General features: G+C 39.6%; 1 protein-coding gene across 1 annotated transcript in view; it reads right to left on the bottom strand.

Moving 5' to 3' along the window:
• The window catches only part of tox3 (TOX high mobility group box family member 3), a 37,670-nt gene extending 13,437 nt beyond the window's left edge, over window positions 1-24,233 (bottom strand). The window contains exons 1-2 of the mRNA XM_063479039.1: window positions 23,443-24,233; window positions 2,942-3,007 (exon numbers count right to left, since the gene is read on the bottom strand). Coding sequence (XP_063335109.1) covers window positions 2,942-3,007; window positions 23,443-23,544 — 168 coding nt within the window. The 5' untranslated portion in view covers window positions 23,545-24,233. The remainder of the gene's footprint in view (window positions 1-2,941; window positions 3,008-23,442) is intronic.
• Window positions 24,234-24,962: the final 729 nt, after the last annotated feature.

Genomic DNA, 24,962 nt, shown 5'->3' with positions numbered 1-24,962 from the left:
GTTTAAAAAGTTAAGAGAAATGACAAATGTAACTTCAGTTTGTTAACTTGAATTATGTTTCATTTCGTTGCACTTGTTTAGCTTATGTTGCTGCAAGAGGAGCTCTGAGCAGAGCAAAAAGTAGAATGATACTAGAAAGTTGTGCATATCTAGGAACTATGACTTGATTCTCTTCACGTGTGTTTTTTATAGTTAGTTTATTTTTGTCTAAATTACTTTGTCTAGATATAAGATATTCCATAGTTTAGGCAGAACCTGCTTGAATATCTTTTCTGAAATATGTGGAACTGAATGTTTCAGCATCAGCCCCCTTAGTTTCATAATAAATATATGTACCAAATCTCTTGGCAGCCCATGCTTTCCTTTTCATTTTCAAGATGTCACTGAAAGCCAAAAATGTCAACCTTATTATGGTGCTCAAGGACAAGTTATCCCCAAGAGTCCTGTTGCTAGCATGCAGTGGAAAAGAATGAAAGCACAAGACTTTAGTGCAAACACAAAATGTTGTCATAAACAGTATAACATTGGTTTATAGGGAATGTATGAACTACAGAAATATAAAGGGATGTGACTGGGATGGGAATCACTGAATTTTCCCTTCCAGTGGATTATCCCTGCAGTGCCTTGGAGCTCTTTCAATATCAGAACAAGAGGAAGAAAAAGCTTTTCAGGCAATATTTCCAGTCGTTCAATAAATGTAGTAATGCAATTCACAGATGCAATAACCAAGAGTTGTTAAAGGCAGCAGCATGCAATTACTGCATATAATAGGCCTCAGAATCAATAGAGGCTGGAGTGAGGATCCAGTTTCAAATATCTAGACAGGCAGAGTGCAGCTACTCAAATGACAACATCAACCATGGCACCCCTAATCGGCACTATTTCAAATTTGGATCATTTGTAGTCCATTTCTACATATTTATAGTTCATTACATGATGCTAATTTGATTGGGAAAGTAAAGTGATACATCTGAGTGGAACACAATCTCAGTGTACAGTATCCTTTTCACTTAGGAAAGCAGTCAACCTTTCTCTCCTAGGATGTATGCTTTACCAGGCACACCAAGGTCATCTTATCTCATTCTCTAAGTGCATAAGGTAAATGATACAACAGCCATCCAAACAGCAATGCAAGTCTGTCGCTCTGAAGCAGAAGCAATCTCACACACTGTGCGCAGTTTTAAATATACAGTATCCACTGTGTAAATAAAGAGTAGCTGGATGTAAACAGGTTTGCATTTTTTGCTTTAAGTCATTTGTGGTAAAGCAAAACATCTGTATATATAGTAACTTTGAAGAAAGGAATAACCCATGCTTATTCTTACACATGAAAGAGTAGGCAAAGTATCCCTATGGCTCGATTTGAAAACAATAACTAACCAAACGTGGGGGCATAAATTTAACTTTGCCGTGTTTATCATGGAGCCTTCATAAAGGAGACTTCCTTTCTTCTCCTGTAGCCACAACACAAACCAGGCACAATCGGTACATTTAAACAGTGCTATTGTACATATGGTGTGAAACCTCACAACTCAAAGTGGAAATCACTTTAATCTCACTTTAGCTCAGATTGCAACAAACAATACTTTGGACACTCCAAATCTTGACAAGAAAACCCTATGCTTAAGGCTTCTTCTTGCTCTCTTTCTTTCCTTTAAAGCACAATACCATCTGTGCCCTAACACTGGAAACAGTTGTTCCTTTTGATAAAATGCAAATGAGCTGGGCTGTTTTTATTAAGGAGTGCACCCCCAGCCCATTCCCCCCGCTTTCACTTACTGCCACAGTGGGCCCTCACAGCTGGGGGCTGAACGCTCTCCAAGCAGCCTGTGTCGGCATGGTCCCTGCTGCAGTGGGCCTCAGCAGCCCGTGGATACAGAGGATGCGCCCACTCAGCGTAAATGTGGGGGAAAATTAGACTTCTTCCATAATACTCTGCGGCTTTGTGAAGCAGCCACTTTATGAACATGAGGTCATGCGCTCCAGACACTTCTGTGTAGCTGCCCGAGTTTGAATGTCACAGTTGCATCCCTGCTGCCCAACTGACATGAATGAAAACAATACGGTTAACAATGACATCTATTTCAGTATTTTGGAGCTACTATGTAATGATGCTTTGCTTTGGGTTTTGAAGCCAGATCAATCTCCCCTGCTAAACTGGATGAGATTAGACAGTTTGAACCACAGAGGATGATGGGTATTTTTGGTGCACTTGTCTCTAATGACAGGGCAGCCGAGTGGGTGGAGGGGGAATAAAATGGATAAATTTAGCACACTGTTAGGACTGCTATGGCTCACAGAGTCCGCTATATACCTCCAGAAGAACAACTGCTCCCTTATTCTTTTCAATGCGACAGTATAGTACACAGTTATTCCAGCAGCTCCTCAGCCAAAGATTGCTGGTGACATTTCACTTTTTGTAAGTGCCAGGAGATAGCACAGCTCAAAGAGTGACACAGCTATGGAGTTTGTTTATGCTTCTTTATTACATCTTTGAAAAGAGAAGGAAAACAGGTGTTTTTATCCTCAGCTTTCTGAGATATCACTTCATCTTACAGAGCATAGTTGAAGCAGTCACATCACATTAGCGTCCGCTCTCACAAGTTACAACCAAGCCTGAAGAGGTTTTAAGGAGAGGAGGAACATTTTGGATGGTAAAAATTTATTTCCTGATTGAGATGGCAAAATAGTCATTCATTTCCAGGAATATTTCCTATCAGATGTGAAGCTTATTCTGACAGTTATTCATGGCACTTCTACCATATCCCATTATTTTCAAAAAATTATTCAAAAGCCAAAAGCAGAGACTGCTTTATTCCATAACACGTATAAAAAGGTGTAAATTATCATTTTATTTAGTCATGTTAAAAAAAAAAGACAAACAAAGACTCATTTTCACACCCAAATTTGTTTACATTCATGGAAAACAGAGTATACTTACATCCCCAGCAGCGAGCAGGGCACCATTCGCCTCAGCCATGTTCATGTAGTTGTTATTATTCTGGAACTAGAAATGAAAACAAAGAGAGAAAAAAAAAAAAAAAACACAATCAGCCGAGTGGTGTCCAGATAACATCCAGTGTAAATCAACTCACTTCCCTCTCATAACCAACACCTGTCACTCAAACAGATTGTCACACATGGCTCTGAATATTTGCACACTGGGTTAACCCCTGTCTCTACATGCATAAGCACATTCTGCCACTCTGCCATTATTGTGACATGATGAGAGGCATTTGAGAGGCCCTGGCCAATTCAAACCAGGGTAATGAGAATCTGGTCCAGCTATTCAGCTCTTATGGGATAGCAATTAAGGATATGTTTGCATCACAAAGCCAAGTATCAAGATGCAGTGGCAGGTTATTAACTTAAAATAACCTATGGGAGAGGAGTGATACTGGGGGGAAATAAGGAGGTAGAGGGTGTTTTTATTATGGCTGGTGTACATTTTAGGTCAATGGGAACATTTGACTAAGTCCATGTTCATGAAGAAACTAATTTCCCCCTGATCTGTTACAAAAATATGTATTCTACTTTAGCATTTACATATTAATAGATACAGTCTTTAGTGGTGAGTTAGAGCCATACTGTAAAGACACATTAGTGATTAAGGGAGCTGATAAGCTATCAAAACCCTGTACTTTGGAAAGAAATAACATGTTTTTACAACATCCCCCCGCCCCTACCAACCCACACATAGCCTGTTGGCAAAATGGCAGCCACTTCCTTTCTTCATAGACACAACCATGCTGACAGGTAGGAACAATGGGACATAGAATGAAGAATTATGGGCTAGCAGCTGGGCCCACGAGCACAATGCACCTCTCTGTGAGTGAGGAGAGCAAACCCCAGCCTACACAGCTCAGAGGAGAAAGAAACGCAGCACGTTTGCGTCTTCATGAGAGCGTTTTACCTGTTTTTAACAAAGCTCTGAAGTCATCTCTTTTGTATGTTTATTACAAAGTCACTCTCTTAAAACATCATGAGTGAAAAAACTAATAGACGGGGGGGAGAGGGGAAGAGGGAACAGAAAGAGAGCCAGGCAGAGAGAAAAATGCTTCTTATCAGAGCAGAAGCCAAACAATAGTGGAAACAAATTAAGATCAGAGCAAACTGAGAAGTGCATTAATATATTTTCTAGCCCTTTGTGTTTTTTTTCTATACTCTTTTTCTTCTGAGTGGTTAGTATGCGAATGTAATTACCGAAAGAACTGCTGCTAATCAACTGCGAATGGTATCCATTAATTAGTCTATGCCCTGGAGAGAGAGTTGAGAGTCAGCAGCAATGTTAACAGTGTTGCGCACCAATGAGAACAGGGAGCCACAAGCTCCACTAGCAGTTGCTGAAGCAGGTGGTTTGAGCCACCTAAGCTTCCAGTGCCATCTTACCTGGAGCTGTCCTACTAAACTATATCCGACTCAATTACTTGAGTTTACATATTTGAACAAACGTATAAAGACACACACACAGACTCATGAGCCTCTGCTGGAAAAATAACTGTCAATTGCTGGCACTGCTTCGCTTCCCAGCTGTGTGGAACTTTGAGACATGACATGGCTAGGTTACGTCAGCTACTCAGCTTGTAATTAACCTTATGCTGGGCTTATCTTGGAAGTGTTACTCCGTTCCCCTTCTTCTTTTAGATAATAAATTGAAGTCTCAAAGATATCCTTCTCTATTCAAGCACTAGAACATTGTTCTGATTGTGGGGGAGATACGGCTTCATGCAGGGCTGCTTCCGCCTCTTCTTGCCCTGTGCCTGAATGAAAGATTTTTTTTTTTTCCTAAATGGGGGGGCACCAGTTGCTCTCCAATGCAAATAGTTGCCTGAGAATTTAGAGGGGAAAAAATTCACAGTGAAAAAGAAGGAACTTTTGATTTTTACTTTGTTGCCTTGAAATAAAGAAAAATTATTTGCCCTAGATTCCATGCAAACTTCCTGCTCTCATTAATAGCCATTTTCAACTCAATTACTTGAAATGTTACACCATTTTGTAACGCAGAAAACATCACAAAAAAAAAGTGAAAAAAGTGTGAGTGTTTGTGCGTGCGTGCGTGGGTGGGTGCACACACACCAATAAAACAAATATCACACAAAGGCATCCCTGAATTGTAAACTGTAAAACAAAGATATTGATCCAAATCATTTCAGCTTCATTACAGAAAACATGATCAAGTCAAGTCCATGTGCCAATTAGCAGTGTTAAACTCCCTGGGCTCTGTCTCTCTGACTCATGTTTTACTGTGTTTCCAGGCCCCTTTAAGAGCAGTTCAGAATCTCCTCAGAGAACTGTGCCTAACATCCCAAGAAATGTCCCCAGTTACCAGTATCAATCTTCACCATTAAAAGCTGTACCATGTCGGGCCGGAGGCCTCGACGGACAAGCAGAGCAGGGAGTGGAGATTGTTATTTTTATTCCCAATTCATTTCTGGGGTAGGGGCCATTTTGGGCCCATGTTTGCGGCAGTGCCGATTGAGTCAAATGCCAGATTAAATTAAGTGCGATTGGAGGGACCGCGCAGTTGACGGTAAGGGACCATGCTAAAATGGGTCAGTGTAGACAATGAAGGCCCTGTAATTAAAATGATGTGACGAGCTAGAGGAGAGCTGTGGCTGCCATGTGAAGAGTCAAACAACTGTGTGCCTGCCCATATGCAGACCTAAATGAAAAGTTTGGGAAATCTGAAGGATGGGATCACTTGATTTTTGGAAGATAAAGGCTCCTAAAATACAACAAAATGGCTGTAAATGTCTAGCACTACAGTCACAGCCCAGACAGGTTTGCTACTTGCAAGAAACCAGCCTCCTCAGTCTTCCCAGTTCCAAAAAAGTCAGTTATGTACTTGGGCTTTGCTTCTTTCAGCGGTGGGGAATCATGAGGAAGCCATAGAAAATGGTGCTTTAAAATAGCTTTGGGGTAGAAGGCTTTTACTAACAGAGTGAATTCACAGTTAAAGGTGCTCTGTAATATGAACTGTGCTAAGAGTCAGACATGGCTACACGGCAGCATAAAATGCTGGGTTCCCAGTGTTTTTATTTCGCCTTCTGCACCACCAGCACATTTCTTCAATAACTGTTTAACAGGAGAGAATTAAGAGCTTACATGGACCCTGATCCTGAAGTGAAAAGACTCCAATGTCTGAATAATCACAGGCATTTAGAAAAGCCAAGCAACCTTGCAGCAAATAGAATATGTGTGAATTTCTAGATTTTTCTACAAATGCAAAGTATTGCTTTTCTTATTTGTCTTCTGACTAGATTTCAGATTTTTTTTTTTTTAAATCGCAGTGAAGGTTTCAGTTATTCATTATCCGAGACAGTAGTACCAATCACAATTTAAACATGTTTTTTTTCCTGACTAAAGCCAGTGTAATTTTGCTTGATTTTTTTCCAGCTATCTTTTAAATCCCACTGCAAGAACATTTGTATGAAAGAATGTCCAGTGGGAAATAAGGTGTTTTACAGCTATTACAGCAAACAAAATTATTTCAACCTCAGGGTGAACACAATATTGCACCAACATGACCCCCTCTCACTCCCAATATGATGGAGTAACCACACAGATCCTATCAGTAAACATGAACTGGACAACGAAGAATCCACAGAATACAAGCCTGAAGAGCCTTTGATAGCACAGCTGCCTTCTCTTCATGCATACAAATGAAATGTGCATATGTTTTAGTGCAAACATCAAATATTGCTTTATCAATGGCAATTAAATGATAAAGCATGACTGGGAAAATCCAAGGTGACAGTTTTCACCAGAAAAAGGGAGAAACATAAAAGAGTGTTTTCTTTTATTTTCAAATCAGCTTCAAAAGACTGCTACTTGGTTTTACTGTACAATCATAAAGTTATAATATCATAGCTGTCTGTCAGCAGGTAACCAAATTGGACACATTCTTGCTCCGTACTGAAAACCGCCAAACTAATTCAATCAAGAGCCTGGGCTTTTCCAGAAGCAAATCAACTGCTGACAAACGATTTTACAGTTCAGCTTGAGCTCAGTAATCACAGCCTAGCATGTGTTCTCTGGAACATGACACTTGTGCTAATATGTTCTCCAGTGGTCTCCATAAAAGACAGTGAAAACACCACAGTTAAAACGCAATCTTCGATCCCAAGTAGCTCACTGTAATTTTCGATGTATTATTTTATGCAATTTCCTTTAAGGCCCTGCCCATAACCAGGTTTAGCTAACTCTCACACTGAGTGCAGGAGGCTGGAGATTCAAAAGAGCAGCACTGTTTCCTTCCCTGCAATACTGGTCAGACTGTGTTGTAGCCTCTGGGAAAGTTATCTTCCAGAGGTACTCCTCACCAAATACATGCTCATTTACAACCCAATTCAGCATAAACACTCTGCAGCTGCGTCTCTGGTGATCACAAGGCCTATTCATGCACAGCAGGCCACTGTGCATGCAGAGGCAAGCTGACATATATAGATATATTTCCTCCTATGTGTGCAGCAGTCAATTTGTAAAGCAACTCCACAACACAGCATGTCCACACAGTCAGCTAGCAAGCTGTGTTCTGATCTGCGGGCCGAATCGATTGGTAATTCAGTTTAAAGCTAAAATCATTACTCCCCCCAGCCCAGCACTGTCTTCCACTATTAAGACTGCTACTCCTTAACTACATAAGGTAGCATTGAGGGGAAGTTCATTGAAAGCATCTCAGTCTTCCTTTGCCTCTCAGTGGTAGTACCCCTACAACAGTGCAGAGAAGCTGGTGTGAGAAAAAGTGGGATCTGAACTAAGCTGATGACAGTGTTGTTTAGGCTGTGTGGTGATTAGCTTGCCTTCACACCACACAGACCACTATAGTCTCAGCTAGAGGTATCACAGCTTGCTTTAGTTTAGTAAACACTGACCTGGAGGAACAGTTTTCAACCCCTGCACAGATATCAAACCTCTCACAAAAAGACTGTTTCCTGCCCACAGAATGGTAGGGATTCTGCTCCGACGGTGAGACACGTTTATTTAGCATTCGATCAGAGGAGGTTAAACAGGGATCTTTAACTTTTGGACCGTGTAATCATTAAAGTCTCTAAAATAAGAAACTTTAGGGCATCACAGATGGGGTTGTTATAAGCAAACCCAAAAGCAGAGCCTCTGTTCTTTAAATTACTCCAAACGGTAAAGGAACACTATAATTCCGTCACAGCGCATAAAAATAAGTTTGCATGTCCAACCAAAATGACAAGCTTAACTATCAAAATAAAGGAAAAAGTTACAAGTGATTTCACAGCTCAGCAAATATATATTATATTTTTTCAAGCTTCCCAGTCATTATGGCTGTGTTGAAAGACAGTAAAAGGCGAACTATAGTTTGTGTATTCAGCATGTTCCTTTGGGCAAAATTTATATTCAGTGCAGACACGGTGTATGAGAGCGATAACACGGAAACACAAAAAGACCAGAGTGAAACAGCATTTCTAAAGTCAGGCAGAAAAGCTGTCAATGACTAAAAGTAAACATCTGGCATATACTGCACTTGTTTATTTTTAGTTTAGTTTTTTTTTTAAGAACACATTTGACCACAACCACATTTTTATAATGGCTAACAGATCAAGTGACAATGTGAATTACCGATTTCATATTGAAATTGACATTTTTCCAAATAAAATAACTGCTACTAAATACATATTCCACAAAAAGACTTTACAATGTGTTTGTCATTCAACTATTCTCTCTCTCCCTCTCTCTTAGACACACGAACAACAAATCAAAAGCAGCGGAGCTGCCATGCATACCTACTATTAGAAGCTCAGTGTCCTGCACTTGGGCATGTAAGGAGACCAAGGATCAAATCTCCAACCCTGCAATTAGTGGACAATCCACTCTACCACTTGAATTATGGGCTCACTAAATTAATAGGATTTGGTAACTACTATGCTAGGAGTACAATGCTTTACTAGATAGTAGATCTGTCAGGTTGTATTTATGCACAGAGTTGCTTTGAGATGTCAGGCATCAGGGGCATCAACACATCTTTAGCAGGTAATGTAAAATAATTATAGAAAACGTCATCTCAGTTTAGTGATAAGATAACCTTTATTAGTCCCACACGTGGGAAATTTGTTTTGTCACAGCAGGAAGTGGACAGTGCAAAAGTTATGAAGCAAAAATTAGAATAAAATAAAATAAGAATAAATACAGTACACAACTGTACAGAATAGAATAAAATAGAATATTTTATAACACTATACTAGTGTGTTAGGATACTAACATTTGCTACTGAGTACTATACACATGGTTGTCACGGCTAATAGAAATGGGATCAGAAATGGGTCATAAAACAAAGGAAAATCTGGTGTAAAACTGTTGTTACCATTGGGAATCATGAATCTATGGATGTATGTAGGATACAAAATTCAACAGTACTCCGTCCCGCATCCTGTTGAGCTAATCTAGTCTGGACTAAAGGGTAGACTGACTAAAATGGCCAATGTTAGAGCAGCAATGCCTACATGACTAAAATTAGTCCTTGTTACTCTTATTTTATATTATAAATGTAGCCAGCCGCTTTAAAATATAAACTTCTAAGACTTCTGCTTTCTTGTGTAAATGTGGACTTTTAAGTGTAATTTACAGTAAATGTAGCTGGACTAATTTTATAGCATAGTCGCAGCTAGTTACACAGTAGACCTAAAAGCACACAGAGGTTCTCCATGGCTACTGTTTTCTCTGAGGCCTAAGACTTGCAAATGTTGCCAAAACAAAGATGGTCTCAGGATTCGTCATAATGGACCAATAGCCTGAGCTCAGCAGCCTCAATAGTATGCAGGTCAACATCCAACATCCCATTTTTTCCCTGGCTGTTGAGTCTGCTATGTACTCTCAAGAGCAAATCCTAAAAGAAAGCACAAGCTAAATGGGGTTCCATCTTTGATTTGGCGGGGTGCAAAGCCATTGGCCCACAGCCACAAAGGAGCTTAGGCAATGGAGAGGGCCTCAGAAACATGGTGTAGCTTTCTCACAATTGCTGCTGTTGCATGGACACACGGCTCTTGAGGAAGTAACATGAGAGAGGCTTGTCTTGTTGGTGTTGTCTTGCTTTTACTGCTAAGCCATGTCTCAAGGCTGTTTACTTTCAGCAGCTTTGATGCAACTCCAACTCAAGATGGTATCAGGCTGTGGATTTTAACCCAAGCTTGTCCTGTTCTGCTTGCCAGTCTTCTACTTCAGAGCACAAGGGTGCTATCAGGTTAAAGAAGCCAATAGTATTTTTTTTTAAATGGTCAAATGTCAAAAAGTAGAAGAACAGCTTTGTGCCAGTGGAAACAGGTTTGCTTCTGATGGCACTAATGGTTGTACTTTTTTCCTGATTTGTCAAATGGCTTTGTCACTAGGACTTCACATAAAGATCCACTGAAAGCTGCAGGGAGTGGAGCACAGAAGCTTTTTTTTTTCTTTTTTCTTTTTTTTGTAAATTCCCTGTGTGCTGTTACTGACTAATACAATCATTATGAATGGCTCTGGGAATGTGCACAGTCAAGAGCTTTTAGTGCTGGACTCAAAACAATCCTCTATTTCTTATCTGCTAATGTTGGATATAAAATGATGTAAAAGCCTAAAGTGGTGAGAGCATTAACATCAAACTATTCAGTCCATTAAAAGCCTAATGTATTCTATAGCGTGTTTTTGAGCAATTTTATCAAGTAATTAGCCCAGTTTAACAGTATTTAAAGCTATCAAATATAAAATCTATTTCTTTTTTTTGAGAAATGTTTACAAAAGGCATTAACAGCAAATAGTAAACTGGATGGAGGGTTAGTCCCATTTTTCATCATAATTCTCAAGCCCATTAAAATCTTCATGTATGCAACCTGTGTCTTTTCTGTTATTCTTAGCAGAAGACCAGTATGCACAAACCAGCCAGTTGTTCAATCTCTATAAATCTGAAAAGCACAAACTGCTGAGCGGTGACTCATATATCAGTCTATTATATACTACAGGGCTGACTGTATTAAACAAATGGCTAGGCCTGCAGCTGGAAAAGAGAGGCAATATAGAGAGAGCAGAGGTTATTGTCTAATTTAAATCTTGGCTGCTTTCCCAGAACTGTACCACATTCCAATTTGTGGCTGTGTTGCTTGGCGCTACTGACAGAGGTCCGGCTGCAAATACTCTCGGGCTCCTCTCCAGAAATGTGTCTCCAAACTGACAATCAACAAGTTGGCAGAGATTAACGGAATGATGGGAGCAAATTAGGTAAAATAATGAAAATGCACAAATATAGATGCCGTGCTCTGTTATTTTCTTCCACCTGTGGTTGCAATAATGTATCTATAATCATTAAGACTTGATGTGCAACAACACAGGCTCATAAAGAAAGCCAGTACATTGCTTCTGTAATGTCTTTGAGTTCCATAATGAAATAGCAGCTGGAAAAGACATCTGTGAACACATAGTAGTTACAGAATGGTTGAGTGAGCTCTTAGAAGCAATTAGCTGTTTCAAGCATTTTCTCCTTGGCATACTATTGTCCGTTCATCTGCTAGATTGACAGCACACCAGGACATCATTAGCAAACCTGACAGCTGTTGAGTCGCAGACATTGTTTTTCTTGTGACAGCCACCATCAGGCTAAGTGCTTCACTAGTGTTTTTAACAGTATTTAAACTCAAAATGTCACTTTAACATTTCCTACTTCAAAAGCAGCGTGAGATTAAGATACCAGCTTTGAATAATTACAAACACTAAGCCTCAACTTTGATTCCGTATCATTGCACTGACATTTAAAGAGATTGGGAACAAAGACACATTACACATCTTTTAGTCATAATGCAAAAATTATTCCTCTCCTCTGTGTAAAAAGACAGGTTGGAGATCAAAGGCGTATGAAAAACCTAGAGGTCTGCTTTGTGTGGAAGTGGCATTTTTTAATTTTTTTAAATAGAGAAGATAAGTTAGGAAAGTGTTTACACATTTTTTTAAACAAAAACTAATGCAAAAGCATTTGTTTAATAAGACTTGTCAGTCTGTGGCCAATCAAAAGCAACCATATCTGGACTTAATTTCCCTAACAATGGTATCACACAAGAGAAAATTTCTGATGAAAATAATCATATACATTATACCTGTAAAAATCCTCCCTGTACAGGTCTGCTTATTTTCTGCTCTGACAACAAATCCCTTTGAGCTATTTTTATCTAATTTCAGTGCAGGCGGCTAAGGGGGAAAAAAAAAAAAAAGGGGTCACTGACATTTTCTGTATTTGAGCCTTGCCCTCTATTTTAGGACCATGCTGAGTTCTTCCACTAAAATAAATGACAGCACGACAGTCTGCTCTGAACTCGCACCTTTCCGCGCACATGTTCTCCCATCACTCTTCATTTATCTTCATTAGGTTTGTTTGACCCATCACCAATCCTCTGCCAGTGTAAATATAAACACTACAGTTTGTAGAGATCATCTCTATGTGTGATATCTTGCGGAGGTGAAGAGCAGCTAAATGTAAATGGCCGACATGTATGTGAAAATGTTTCTCCACCCACTCTGGAGTATTCGTGTAACAAACCTCGAAAGATAAATTCCACCGCTCCAATTAATTAATATATAAACAAAGCCTGTAATGAGAAAAATCAGTGATTTCAACAGGGGGCGCCATGCTGTAAACTACCGACTACAGGTTTAAGCAGGAGTGGGGAACAGAAATCCCACTGTCAACTTGTCATCGGCTAATTTACCTGGAGCCAGAGGGGGAGATTCACTGGACACATAGGGAGAGTTAATCTCTTCATTCATCTTTCGCTAAAGAGATCGACCCAATTAGCTTGCCACATTGACTGACAGCCCTTGTGTCTGCTTTTCTCCCTCGACTTTTCCCTTCCTTTTTAAAAAAAGAAAAGAAAAAGAAAAAAATCAGGAGTTATGCAGTTTATGCTGGCCCCAGCTGAAGGCTGTGAAAATTATTCGAGAGTACTGTACAACAGTGAAATAATCATGATGGCTTTATTCAAATATGTCGAGTCTGAAATATTCACCACTACAATTTGCTGTGACTGATTAGCCAATGGAAGGGCTGCTTGGGGATAGCTCTCCAGAGCTCTGTAATTGAGCGGATTTGACTTGGGAGAGTTTTTCTTCTCCTGATAACTACACATTCCCTTTTGAAATGTACTTTTCCTTTTTTAGCCTTTCCTGGGAGCCAGTGAACATCAGAGTTATAACGCTTGCAGAAACAGCATGTATGTAGGACAGTTTATATTCTGATTGTCATCCGTTTAAAATGTGACTCCACATTGTGTGGATTTAATCATTTCCCACTGTATCACTGGTTGAAGGGCAGAGAGTGCAGAAACATCAGATCTGTAACCTCAAAGATCAGGGACAACAATAGCCTGAAGGTCTGCCACTGTGACCATCCATTTGACATAAATCTCTATGTTCCAATACAGATATTGTAGTGACAATTTCCCAAGTGCACCTTTATATTCTGCAGTTGGTGTATACATGTGAGGACTCGCAAACCAAAATCAGGAATAGGAAACAGTGCGCAGAAAGAAAGAACATCAAATGTGTAACAATGAGCCATTTCATTTTAATTCTGTATGCATAATTATAACATTAATATGTCAATCCTGATTTTGTCCGGTTCTGGAGACAAGGCTACATTTACAAATATCTGTGTGCCAAAACGTACTGAAAACAGCGTTCTTCTTTCACATTAAATCTCGTTTATTTTCTACAAGGGGAAAAAAAGAAAAAGATGTTGTTATTCTTTTTCAAAAACACACCACTAATGCTCTGGGGCATGGTTTGTCATTGTTATTCAGTGCTCGCTCACCTACACTTAAAACATGATCCTTCTGGATTTTAATTAAGCACCAAGGTACCTCCCAGGGGGTTCTGGCTTGGCAAAGGAAACTACTTTGATTTATGTACTACTTTGTTGTTCCTGCTTGAAGCTTGCATGTTATGAGAGACTGTGGTGATGAATGAAAGAACTGGGCAATTATTCTTATTTGTTAATTAGTTCCTGTTGGGAATGCATTATTGTGGATTCCAACACTAAAAGATGAACACATAGCTGTCCCTTTACCTGTCAACAGCTATGTTAGGACTGACTAAACTGAGTATCATGCTACAAGCTGGGTACATGTTCGTACATGTTTGATTGAAATTGAATGTTAAATCAACTAAAGCTGTTAGGAATTTGCCTGATTGTCAAGCATGCCAGCAGAATAATGCAGCAATTTACATGCATCCCACACTACCCACCCCACCCACACAGCAGAAAATGGTACAAATCAGCAAAAATACTTATTTGCAGAACCCGATGCAATGCTATTTCAACAGCAACACTATTCAAACAGAATTTACTGGCTGTTAAACAAGCAATTAACAACAGCTCGAGAACATTTAGTAGAAGTGCCAATTACTGATAAACCTCTCAGACTTGGGGATATAGGAGAATTTGACACCATAGTCTTATGCATTAATGCACAAGGCAAAACAATAAACCCATAAAATATTAACAGCCGCATTCAAATCAAAGTGGGAGTTGACGACAAATCTCTCGGTGTCACTTAAAAGGGAAGTTGGCTAGGCACCTCAGTGACACAAGGATGGTTTAAGAGGAAGACCTTGTGCAAGCTCTGCTCTCCTGGATGCATATCAGAAGCTAATGGAGTCTCAAAACTACAGGGGTGCTGCGGGATTGCCACGATTAGCTCGTGGAACTGCTGAAGGTCACCACTGCTGAGCTGAGCAGCCACAAGCCTTCATAAAACCATGCAGCGTATCATTATTTTCAAAGTGTTTCATTATGGACGGTTAACCTTGGCTAACTCCAGCCTAACACTTTAATCAGATGCCTGTAATGCTTTTGAAACATTGTAATCATTCAGTTTCTCTTCTTGTTTATCAGCGGGGGAGAAAAATAATATTGGAACTCCTTAAAAAAATGTTTTCCAAGGTTGTGCAGGTATTTGAAAAGTTACACTATTGAGTCAGAACCACCACAGATTAGAAACTAGATCAGTTTCCTTGGAAGGAATGTCATTTAAATGAATTGTCAGTGGCTGTCCGCAGAAGGAAAGCCCTGGCCAATGTAAAGGCCTCACAGACCTTGATCTTGTTTCTACTTCTACCATCCCACACTACGACCACATGCAAGAGCTCACAAGCCAGCAGAAACATACATGCACATGACAGTAAACAAGGACATGCTGTGAACGAGCCTCAATTTCACCTCACAGAAATATCAGAAGTTGACTCAAGAATTTCATGGCCTCCATTCATAATCCCGCAATTGAGGTTTCTGGAGAATGGACCTTTATTATGTGGTTGGAGCTTTTACTGAGGCTGTGTCCATTGTTCCTTTTTATTGTGGAACTGAATAAAAACTAGATAGATTCATGAATACTGCATGATTTTCATCAAATAGAAAATCTCTTGGAAGAATTCTCAAAGCAGTGTTATTTCAGTAACATGTTGAGAGCTGTTTATTCAAATGAGGACAGCTGATGGGCAATTATAACCAAAAGAATAATGTCAGACGGAAGACAAGAGTTTTTTTTTCCCATTTTGTTTTTTTAAATGCTGAATATTTTTAATTTGCGTTCCCCACAGGATTTACTCCTGACAAATAGAGATTAAAATCTTTCTGGATTTATGGCAGCCATAAAAAAAGCTGTTGGTTGAGGGCTAGGAAAAGATTATCATCTTAGATCAATATTGAAAAAGTTCAGTGTGCCGTGTCTCATTCTTCAGGTCGGGTTTGCGCAGAAATAAAGAGAGTGATGGCAAAACAGACAGCTGAAATACAAGTTATTGTTGTTGAATTCCTGTGGCCTTGTTAAAGAAAATGGATACAAAGACATTTCTGACAAACCAAGGTATGAAAGAGATATTAAAGGGCAAACATTTAAGAAGAGCTGTTTCACTCCCCTTAGGGACTAAAAAGAAAAAGACAATCCTCAAGCAATCAGTGCTGTGTAACGAGAGCTTGATTCACTGCAACTGAACAACGATGACAAAAAAACCCCACAGCAGTCATATCAGAGGATTCCTATCAGTCTTAAATATGTTTATAGAAGATTGAATCAAGCTGCTGCAGGTTGAGATAGCAGATTTTTAACTCTGGGGACTATTAAACTCTTGTTTAAGGGGTAACGCAGGTCTGTAGGCAGCAGTATTCCTGCTATGGTAGTTACTACATGAAAAGAAAATATCATCTAACTGACTCACACTTTGTTTGAGACATCGTGTAAACAGGGGACAAAACAGTCATCAAGGTTATACATTTTACCAGAAAGTGTCAAATACATCTAATTTTTAAAGGAGTGCTTTCATCGAAAACAGGTTTTCTTTCAAGTTAGTCTTCCTTGAACTCTGATGCAGTTTTGCTTGAAAACATGCCATCCATTTCGCCATTCAAATAAAAGTTTTATTTACCTACATTATTTAAGCTCTTTGTCCAACGGGTCTAAGGGATATTTGCACACCTGCTACTATTGTCAGTCCTTTTAGTGCAACCTGGTAACAAGCTGCATTATGGGAATGTGTGATGTAGGAGGGGGGCAGCAGAAAAAGGGAGGATTAATCACACTGTGTAACAAGTAATAATACACACCTGCAGCTCATAGCCCTGTAATGAGAGAGAAATTCACACTCAACCTGATATATGAACAAAGGTTGGGATGATCATGAATAATAATATCTGTGACGAGGCTGGTTTCGTTTTAACAGTTAAAGCAAACTGAAGCATATAACAAATTCAACCCCTAACCAAAGCTAAGCTTCCCCATGCATTTATCCCTTTCAGTAAAATATCTCAATTTTGAATAGTTTTCAGTATTTATCTAACTCAAAGGTCATTTAGATGCAGAAATTAGGAAAAGCTGAAAGAACAAAGTCTAAATGTGAAAACAGAAGCAATAAATTCAACCTGCACTGCTAAGAAAATATTACCCATAACTGTATGAGACATCCATCAGTGGCCTGTGCTCCTTACAAAGAGCCAAAGGCTTAAGTCAAGCAAGTCAAGTTAAAAGGAAAACTGCAGAATGTTTTGATACAGTCTGTGAGCCCATTAAGAGAATTGGACATTAGATCTATGAAACATGGAATGGCTGCCTCTCTGGAAAGCTTTAAAAATGAATGCGTCTTAACAGCGAGGCTAACCACTAAAGGGACACAACACTTATTGAATCAGCCAACCAGAAGTGATTGACTGGTCCTTTTGAAACTGCTTAATTCATGGTTAAAAACTGTTTTCTGGAGCACAGGGGGTTCTACTTCCTCCTTTTAATAAGTCAGCAAGGTTGAAGCTGTCAAAAATGTAGTGAGCCAAAACCAGATTAAAACAGTTGATCATAGTGGAAAAATCTCTCTTAAGGGGCTCTGTCTTGAACAAAAATGGGCACAGCACTGACTCATTCAATAGAACTTCTGAAGGTTAATGATATATTTGGCCTTACATAACTTAAAGGTGCATTACACTAGAAGAGGTTGGTGTTGTTTAAGAATTGTACACAACAACGTGTATGCAAGGAACCATCATATTGGTAACATATGCTAACACAAAACCTCTTAGTTAATCCTTCTTTTCAAAAACCATTTCATTGATTTCCTGTCATATGATCAACAAGAATCATAGACACCATTCAATAAACAATATGATCTTGTAGTGCTGTACCTCGGGATTACATACTACAATCCCGTGAGGATTTGGGTGAGTGCTACTTTGCGCTTCAGGCAACCTCTGCAATGACACAGACACCTTTGACATAACCTCACAACCATTAATTTTTCCACACTGTCAATGATTTAACTTATTGTTTTGAAACTAAAAAAATCGTACATATTGCACATCTAAAAAGGCAATGCGTACCTCCTCACGTCACAGCTTAACAAACCTCTTGTACGCCAACTCTGTTTGGTATTTGAGTAAACTCTCAGTCTTATCTTAAGACATCAAACCCTAAAGCTAAATCTCAACCCCCTCGCTGACCTGGACAATGTCATCTTTTCCACTTTTATAGGGAACTCTGTGGTCTAGATGAGTTCCATCTTTTGGTGTATCTCTGAGTTATGGGTGCTTTTTAAGTGAGCTCAGCTCATGCTAATGCTTTGCCATACAACTTCAACATATGTTTTAATGAAGTCAGCAGTGAAATTATTACTGTCATTTTTCATCTGGACTTTAATGATGCATTAACTAATTAGATATTTGAGAAAATTCATAACACGGCTCCACATGTAACTAAGAACTTAAAGATCTAAATGATGTTAATTTACATTTTTTAAAGCTATCCAAATGAGAACAAGTGTTGATTTATCCAGAAAGCAGATACCCAGAAAGTCCTTAAAACACTGAGAAGAAAAAAACAACAACTCTTCTGTAATAACTTACCATAATCTTTTGTTATGATTCATGATTACATGATTTGAACGGTGTAGTGAAGTTGTTTACATGACAACACTGTGCATCTGTTCTCTTTATACCACTGGAAGAGATGTTTTTGAAACAGCCACATAGCTACACATAGTCAAAAGGGAGAATTTTTTGTCGTTTTATTAAGCAGGGCGAGGACAAATAACAGTGGAGCGGATCCATGAGGTGAAACTATACGCACAAGGAAAGCCTACAGCATAAAGACACTCCATATGCAAGCATGATTTCTTTTTTTGCTTTTAATGTGGTTTCCCCTATTTTTCATTGGACATGAGATTACATCAAGGCCAAATCAGCACAGCAAGATGGTTCTTGTCTATAGAATAGTGCCTTATGGTTTGCAAATCCACCAGTTGGGAAATAACTTCATAGTGTGAGGTCTGCCTAAATGAACCACGCTGAGTAATGCACAATGAGATGTAATGAAGTGGATTTATGAGCAGTGATGGCAAGATTACAGAAGGTCTTTACGAGTGCTGATCTGGGTAATGGTCTATGTCTGTTGAAGATTTCAGAGCTGGAGGATTTGTCACATCCACCTCATAAACAAAGTGGACAACCTGATGTTATGTTTTCCACTCTGTTGGATCAGATTGTCATACAGTTGCAGAATGCTTGTGGGATCAAAGCAACAACCATTAATGTTGCTCAGAAGAAATGGCATGCAGAAAATGGAGCTGGGCATTTACAAAATACGTGTAGTGCTGTCTGCCACATATAGCAGTCATTCTTAGAGACAGGAGCTCCAAGTGCAGAGTGTGTCTTCGTGTAGAACAAACTAAAAATAACACTCTCTTGTCTCACTGGGAAAATTAGGTGTTTAATAAATCTGCTGAACTACATCTCCTGACAAGCTACAATTAAAGGACTCAGCAAAACACATCAGCTATTCACTTCTTGGACATTTAAACATTTAACATGCACCTTGGAGTCATATCCATCAAGTGTTGAGTTTGACAAAGCAGACAGCCTCCCTGCCCCTCCCCAAGACACGCACACACGGCATTACCGCACACACACATTTAAAGTTGTGTTTGGATATGTTTAGAATGTGTGTGATGAAATGGCACCAGCTGTGTACACTGGAGAGATGCACAAGGCCCCCTGGTTAAGAGAGTTAACCCCTTCCCTCCCGCTGAAGCTTAAGTGACAGCAGAGACAAAAGAAACCTGACGTACTATGCTTTGGACAAAAGAGGTTATTGCCCAGGGGTTAGCTAATGTGAAGCTACATTAATTCACTTCCCCCAGACCTTAAAATCTGTGTTGTTCCTGGTTTCCTTACATATGCATGTGTCAGTAGAGCCCATATAAACTAAGTAGTTCATGGCCTACGGCCCATTTCCCCCGCTCAGTAAAATCCTTTAAGAAGTGCATCATTTTGGGTCTTGAAGAACTTTCTAATCAGGGAATAACAGCAGAGCTAGTCTGTCATATTATAGCTTGTGGATGATAAAATACAAAGCCGACAATAAACAAATTATCCAGAGTCCTTTATCAATATGTGGTCGAAAAACAAAAAATCAAGCATGTGTAGCTAAAGAGGATTTGTCATCAAGATCATTTCTCAGAAAAGACTTATTATGCTGCACATAAGGCTGTAATCCTTAACAACTGAGTCCAAGTTGATTTGGCACTACCTGTTGTTAATAGTCTGTGGTTTCATGCAACAGCAAACACAGCATGTGCATCTAAAAATCAGTGTACAGTGCAACCGCCAAACTATTAACCCTGTCTTAATCAGTAATCAGTTTGTTACATTTGCAAGTTAATTGGTTGGTGAAACATGTCTATAGTTTGGATTTTCTTTCCAGACACAGTCAGCAAATATGATTTTTGAATATATAAATTGTTAAAATGCTGACAACATTATTAAAAAAAAGCTTAGTCACAAATTTCTAAGATGTTTAATTATAGTTTGCCCTTTCCTTTTAAAATGCTTCATTAAGTACAACTGTTGTATGTCTCTTGACAGCACTACACAGCAACAGAGCAGAGATCCTGCAAGACTCCCCCCCTTTTCTAGTTTTTGTCATGTACAACGGCTATGGAATCTCATAGCAATGTGTTTATCTACATCCCTCTGCTATACTGCCATTAAAATACTCCAATGTATGGTCAATTCTCAACTGCAATGAATTATAATGTCTCAGTGGTGCTGGTATTAGTTTTCCAAATAAACCTTCAGTGTTAGCACCAGTGCAGGTGAGGAGTTTGTATTAACATCTGTTGGTGATTTCTTGGCGCCTGGAGGTAATGAAAGCCCACACTAAATGGATACTGTATCTGAAACATTATTAAACCTTTAGGAAAAAAAGACCAGATGGCAATAAATATGGGTACAACAGAGGGTCTCTTTCAAGAAACCATTAAAGTCAATCACATTTGACTTTTACAAATACCAAAACTAGTTAAACCCAAACAGCTCTTTGTCTTTGGTTTATGTTGTGCCTGACTGAGGAGCTTGCCTAGAGAAAACAAGCAGCCTTAACCATGTTGCATCACTGAAATCTCTTTGAATAATAAATTAGAGAAATAAGTGCATATATATGTACGAGCTCATACACAGATTTAAAGTTTATCAAACTTCAAAAGGGAACTTTTATAAATTTTACTGACTACAACCAGGTGTTCTTAGAAGAATCCAAAGAGCCAGGAAAACCAATAGTCATTATCAGATAAATTGAAAACAACGCTACCTGAAGTAACAACCAATCAGTAAAAGTAGGAGCCTTGGTGTTTTTGCCCTTGAGCATACCTGTTCCGTGTTCACCCTCGAGTCAAGGTAGTTTAAGAGAAATAGACCCCACTGTGACAGCCTCGTCACTCACCCTGCACACGCTGTAGTCAATGTTTATAACCCACAGAAATAAGCCTTTACAATTTCAGTTTCAATAGAGAAACCGTGTTTAATTTTTCCGAAACTGCAACAAGGGAATTTTTCTCACAAAATAGATTTTATATGAGAATTATTCAGCTTTGTGAAGTTGTGGCATGTTTCTCTTCAGCACCTTCATATCTGTGCCAAAAAAAGGGAAAGAAATGGCAGCTTCATTAGTCATGACTGTAGCACCTAATTAAGTTTGTGCCACTCGTTTGGATTTTTCTGTAAATTTAAAAGAATCTCTGATGTTTGAAAGTGCCTCTGGGCCCTTCTGTCTCTCTTGTCATTAAAATTGAACATTTCCTGCGCCAGCATTTTGAGTGGGTATTGCCTGTTTTCAAATCAAAACTGTAAATCTAGTGAAAGTTTGGCTGCTCGCAAAAGGTGCTGTGACAGCTTATAAATAGATTAAAGAAGTAATGCTTCAGCTCTGTGGCTTGTAAGCATGCCACATCTTTTAGATGACTAACCGCTCTGCATTGTGCTACCTTTCAGCAAGCTGATTCAAATAAATTGGAGGCTTATTTAAAAGATGCATGCAAAGGAGCCTATTTGTTCACAGTGGAAAGGCATTGTAATTAGCATGAAATGCATGCTTTGTACTCTCTCTCTCTCTTCCTCTTTCCAACGTAACTGGTAGAGATACTGGATAAGCACCTTCTCACCACCCTCTCTCTCACTCTATGCCTCCTTTTGCATTGTGGCCAATTACTGTTACAGATGGAAAATTTCACTTGACCCGGGGATTTTATGAGCAGGAATAAAATCGCACTTCAACTTTTACACCAATTCAAAGCAATGTGGTTAAAGTTTCTTGAGGCTGATGAAGACATGATGAAATTGGGCACATATGACAACTTGGCCAAATGACAAAGAGCTGATGAAACACTGAGACAAACCTGGTAACTGTTTTAAGCAGCATCAGATTGCAAACAGAGCTGCATTACGGGGCTGAATAATTTGAGAGGGGGGTAGTGTGTCGTGTCTGAGTGTGCGTGTGTGTCTGTGTGTCTGTTTGGGGTGGGGAGGGGGGGGGGTATCATTGTTTAGACTTCATAAAAAACTGTTATTTTTGACTGCCACAATGATGTTCTCTCCTGCTGTTAGACACGAGAGTCAAGTTAGTGACTGATCACAGGCCTAACAGTGCGCGTGTTACATCACTGACAAAACATTACAAATCATCAACTGTGTTTTACATAAGCTCATAAGCTCTAGTTGCAAGAGTTATTAAACTTCAGCTTTGTTCTTATTCACAGCTCGGACACGGTGGCGTTTGTATACAAATACGAGGAAGCGAACAGATCAACATGTAAACAATGCAAATACATCATGCAACCTGGCAGTGGGCAGATAAAACTGTAGTGCACAGTATGACAGTCAAGAGTTTAACTGATGCCATGGGTAAGATAAGTGCACCAAACGGCGCAACGCTGACAATGAATAGATTCATACGGAACAGATAGTGAGCTGTCCATTCCTCTTTCTGCTTGTGCATGCTTTTTTTCCCCTAAAATGTTAATGAGGAATATGATACTTGGAGCTCATTCTAAGAACTGCTTGCAAATGCAGTGAACAACATGAACTGAAGGCGGTTTGAAAATGAGGTTAAATACACAGTAGTTAACCAAAAGACCAACAACCATTTCTTTATCGTGTTGTCATTTTATTTAACTGCATGACGTGGACGGTCATGAAGAAGAGCAGGTACCTGACAGCCTACATCTTTTTTTTTTTTAAATCACATTTGAACTGTAATGACAGGATGTTGAGAAACACGGAACCCTAAAGGCAACAGCGCCCATGACTGTGGAGCACATCAGTCTGGTGAGAGTTTAGCAGTGCGACGAGGCAGGTTTGAGCTGGACAAAAAGTAACACTGTGCCGCTACACTTGTCCTGTGCTCCAGTTTCCTTTCCTAATGAACAACAACAAAGTTTTGCGGCAAGAGAGGAAAGTACTGATTAGGCGGAAAGAGAACTCTGATTCAAGGAAGGAGGAAGTGAGTAAGGGGAGTTCTAATTAAATCAACTTAATATCGGTCAGAGTTTCAATAATTAAGCTAAAAACAGTGCACTCGTGGTTCCAGTCCCAACGTGATCGCACAACACAAAACAACACTACGGCGCGAAACGGGAAGGATTTCTCACCTTATTGAAGTTGTAGTAGCCCAAACAGTGGGCAAAATCCAGGTTTGGTGGATCTCCCGGAATAGAATTTCCACCGGCAGTCGGATAAAATCTTACATCCATGGTGTGTGACGGAGCCGCGCAGCTGTAGTTGTAGCCTGCTCTGCACGGAGCTCAATTTGTTTCTGCCGTTTACAATCCAAGCGCACAGAGAGATGGAGAAAGAAAGGCGGCGAAACTGACCCAAGCTTTGTTGGGTTAAACGAGATATTACGGTAAGAGAAAGGGGGGACAGGTAAAGTTTGGATATTCCTCTTTTTACACCTTACACCAGTCGCTTCATTTCTGTGGAAATCCACATGAACGCTGGACTGAGCCCAGGAAGCTGTCCTTCAAAGAGCAGCAGACGCTGTGTGCCCATGCATTTACACACAGCTGCTGCTGTATACAAAGAAGCCACGAGACCGGCGAGTGAGCGTGGGTCCACCTCCTTTTTCCTCCTTCAGACGCAGAGAGGGGGAAGGAAAGGGAAAAATGAAAACTCTAGGAAAGTGGTAATAAATACCACGAAGTAAAGTCCGCGCGTTAGGATAGCGCTCAAAAACGTGCCCGTGTCCTCCGCCGTGTTTCGCAGAAGTTTATTTTTCCAACTTGTAAAACTAGTTGGTGAAGCAGTTTGAGGAAGGAGCAACTAGCTGGCCGCTCGAGCCCATCTGCTAAACACAGGTTTTGTACAACAAGCTGAACAACACTCCACAGATGGTGCAATTAGTGAATGTGATGTACTACACTGAGTATCTCCGTTCAGCCTTCGGCTCTGCCTGTCGTAGTGATGAACAAGGCAAAATGTGTGAACAAGCCAGCCACTCCCCAAACACACTAAGCCACTCCCATGAAAACACTGCATTTAAGTCCATGTGACATGTTGGCATATGATAATTAATCATAATTATGAGTCTGTATGTGTATATTTTCTTAGCATACCTTTTTATGCCCTTTTAAACGGTGACTTTCATAATAAATGGCAGGTTACATCCAAATGTAATTTTACATCTTACTCTGTTTTTACTCTGCATTACGCTGCCAAAGCCAACAGGTACGATAGCTCCTGCAGTTTTTCTCCCGTTTGTTTTTCCTTTCTTCTGCGAATTTTAACCTTCAGTTCAGTTTTTCACTATGAAGCTTTTACGATCCACGGTAATTTTCCTCCCACTGCTACTGTATTTGATGTTAATGCATATTTTATACACGTTTCTGTCTGTGGCAGTTTGTCACATATGTTTTCAGAACTGACTTTGAGAAGTGTTTTTGATTTTCAAGTCATATTGGTACTGGTCACAGGGCACCGAACAATATACACAAGTAGACAAAAATGATACACCAGGTCGACATTAATCCATAGTTCAATGATTGAAGAAAACTTTACCTTTCCTAAGCTGGAAGCTTGCAAAAAGAGATGAAAAAATATAATTAAAATATACTTTTTTCTGGTTGGTAACCTCTACACAAAATATTATAGCAATAGCATAAGGTTCTGTGGA

Source organism: Pelmatolapia mariae, linkage group LG1 (genome assembly GCF_036321145.2).
Source record: "Pelmatolapia mariae isolate MD_Pm_ZW linkage group LG1, Pm_UMD_F_2, whole genome shotgun sequence".
Classification (NCBI taxonomy): Eukaryota; Metazoa; Chordata; class Actinopteri; order Cichliformes; family Cichlidae; genus Pelmatolapia; species Pelmatolapia mariae.
This window is presented reverse-complemented; position numbering and strand designations above follow the sequence as displayed.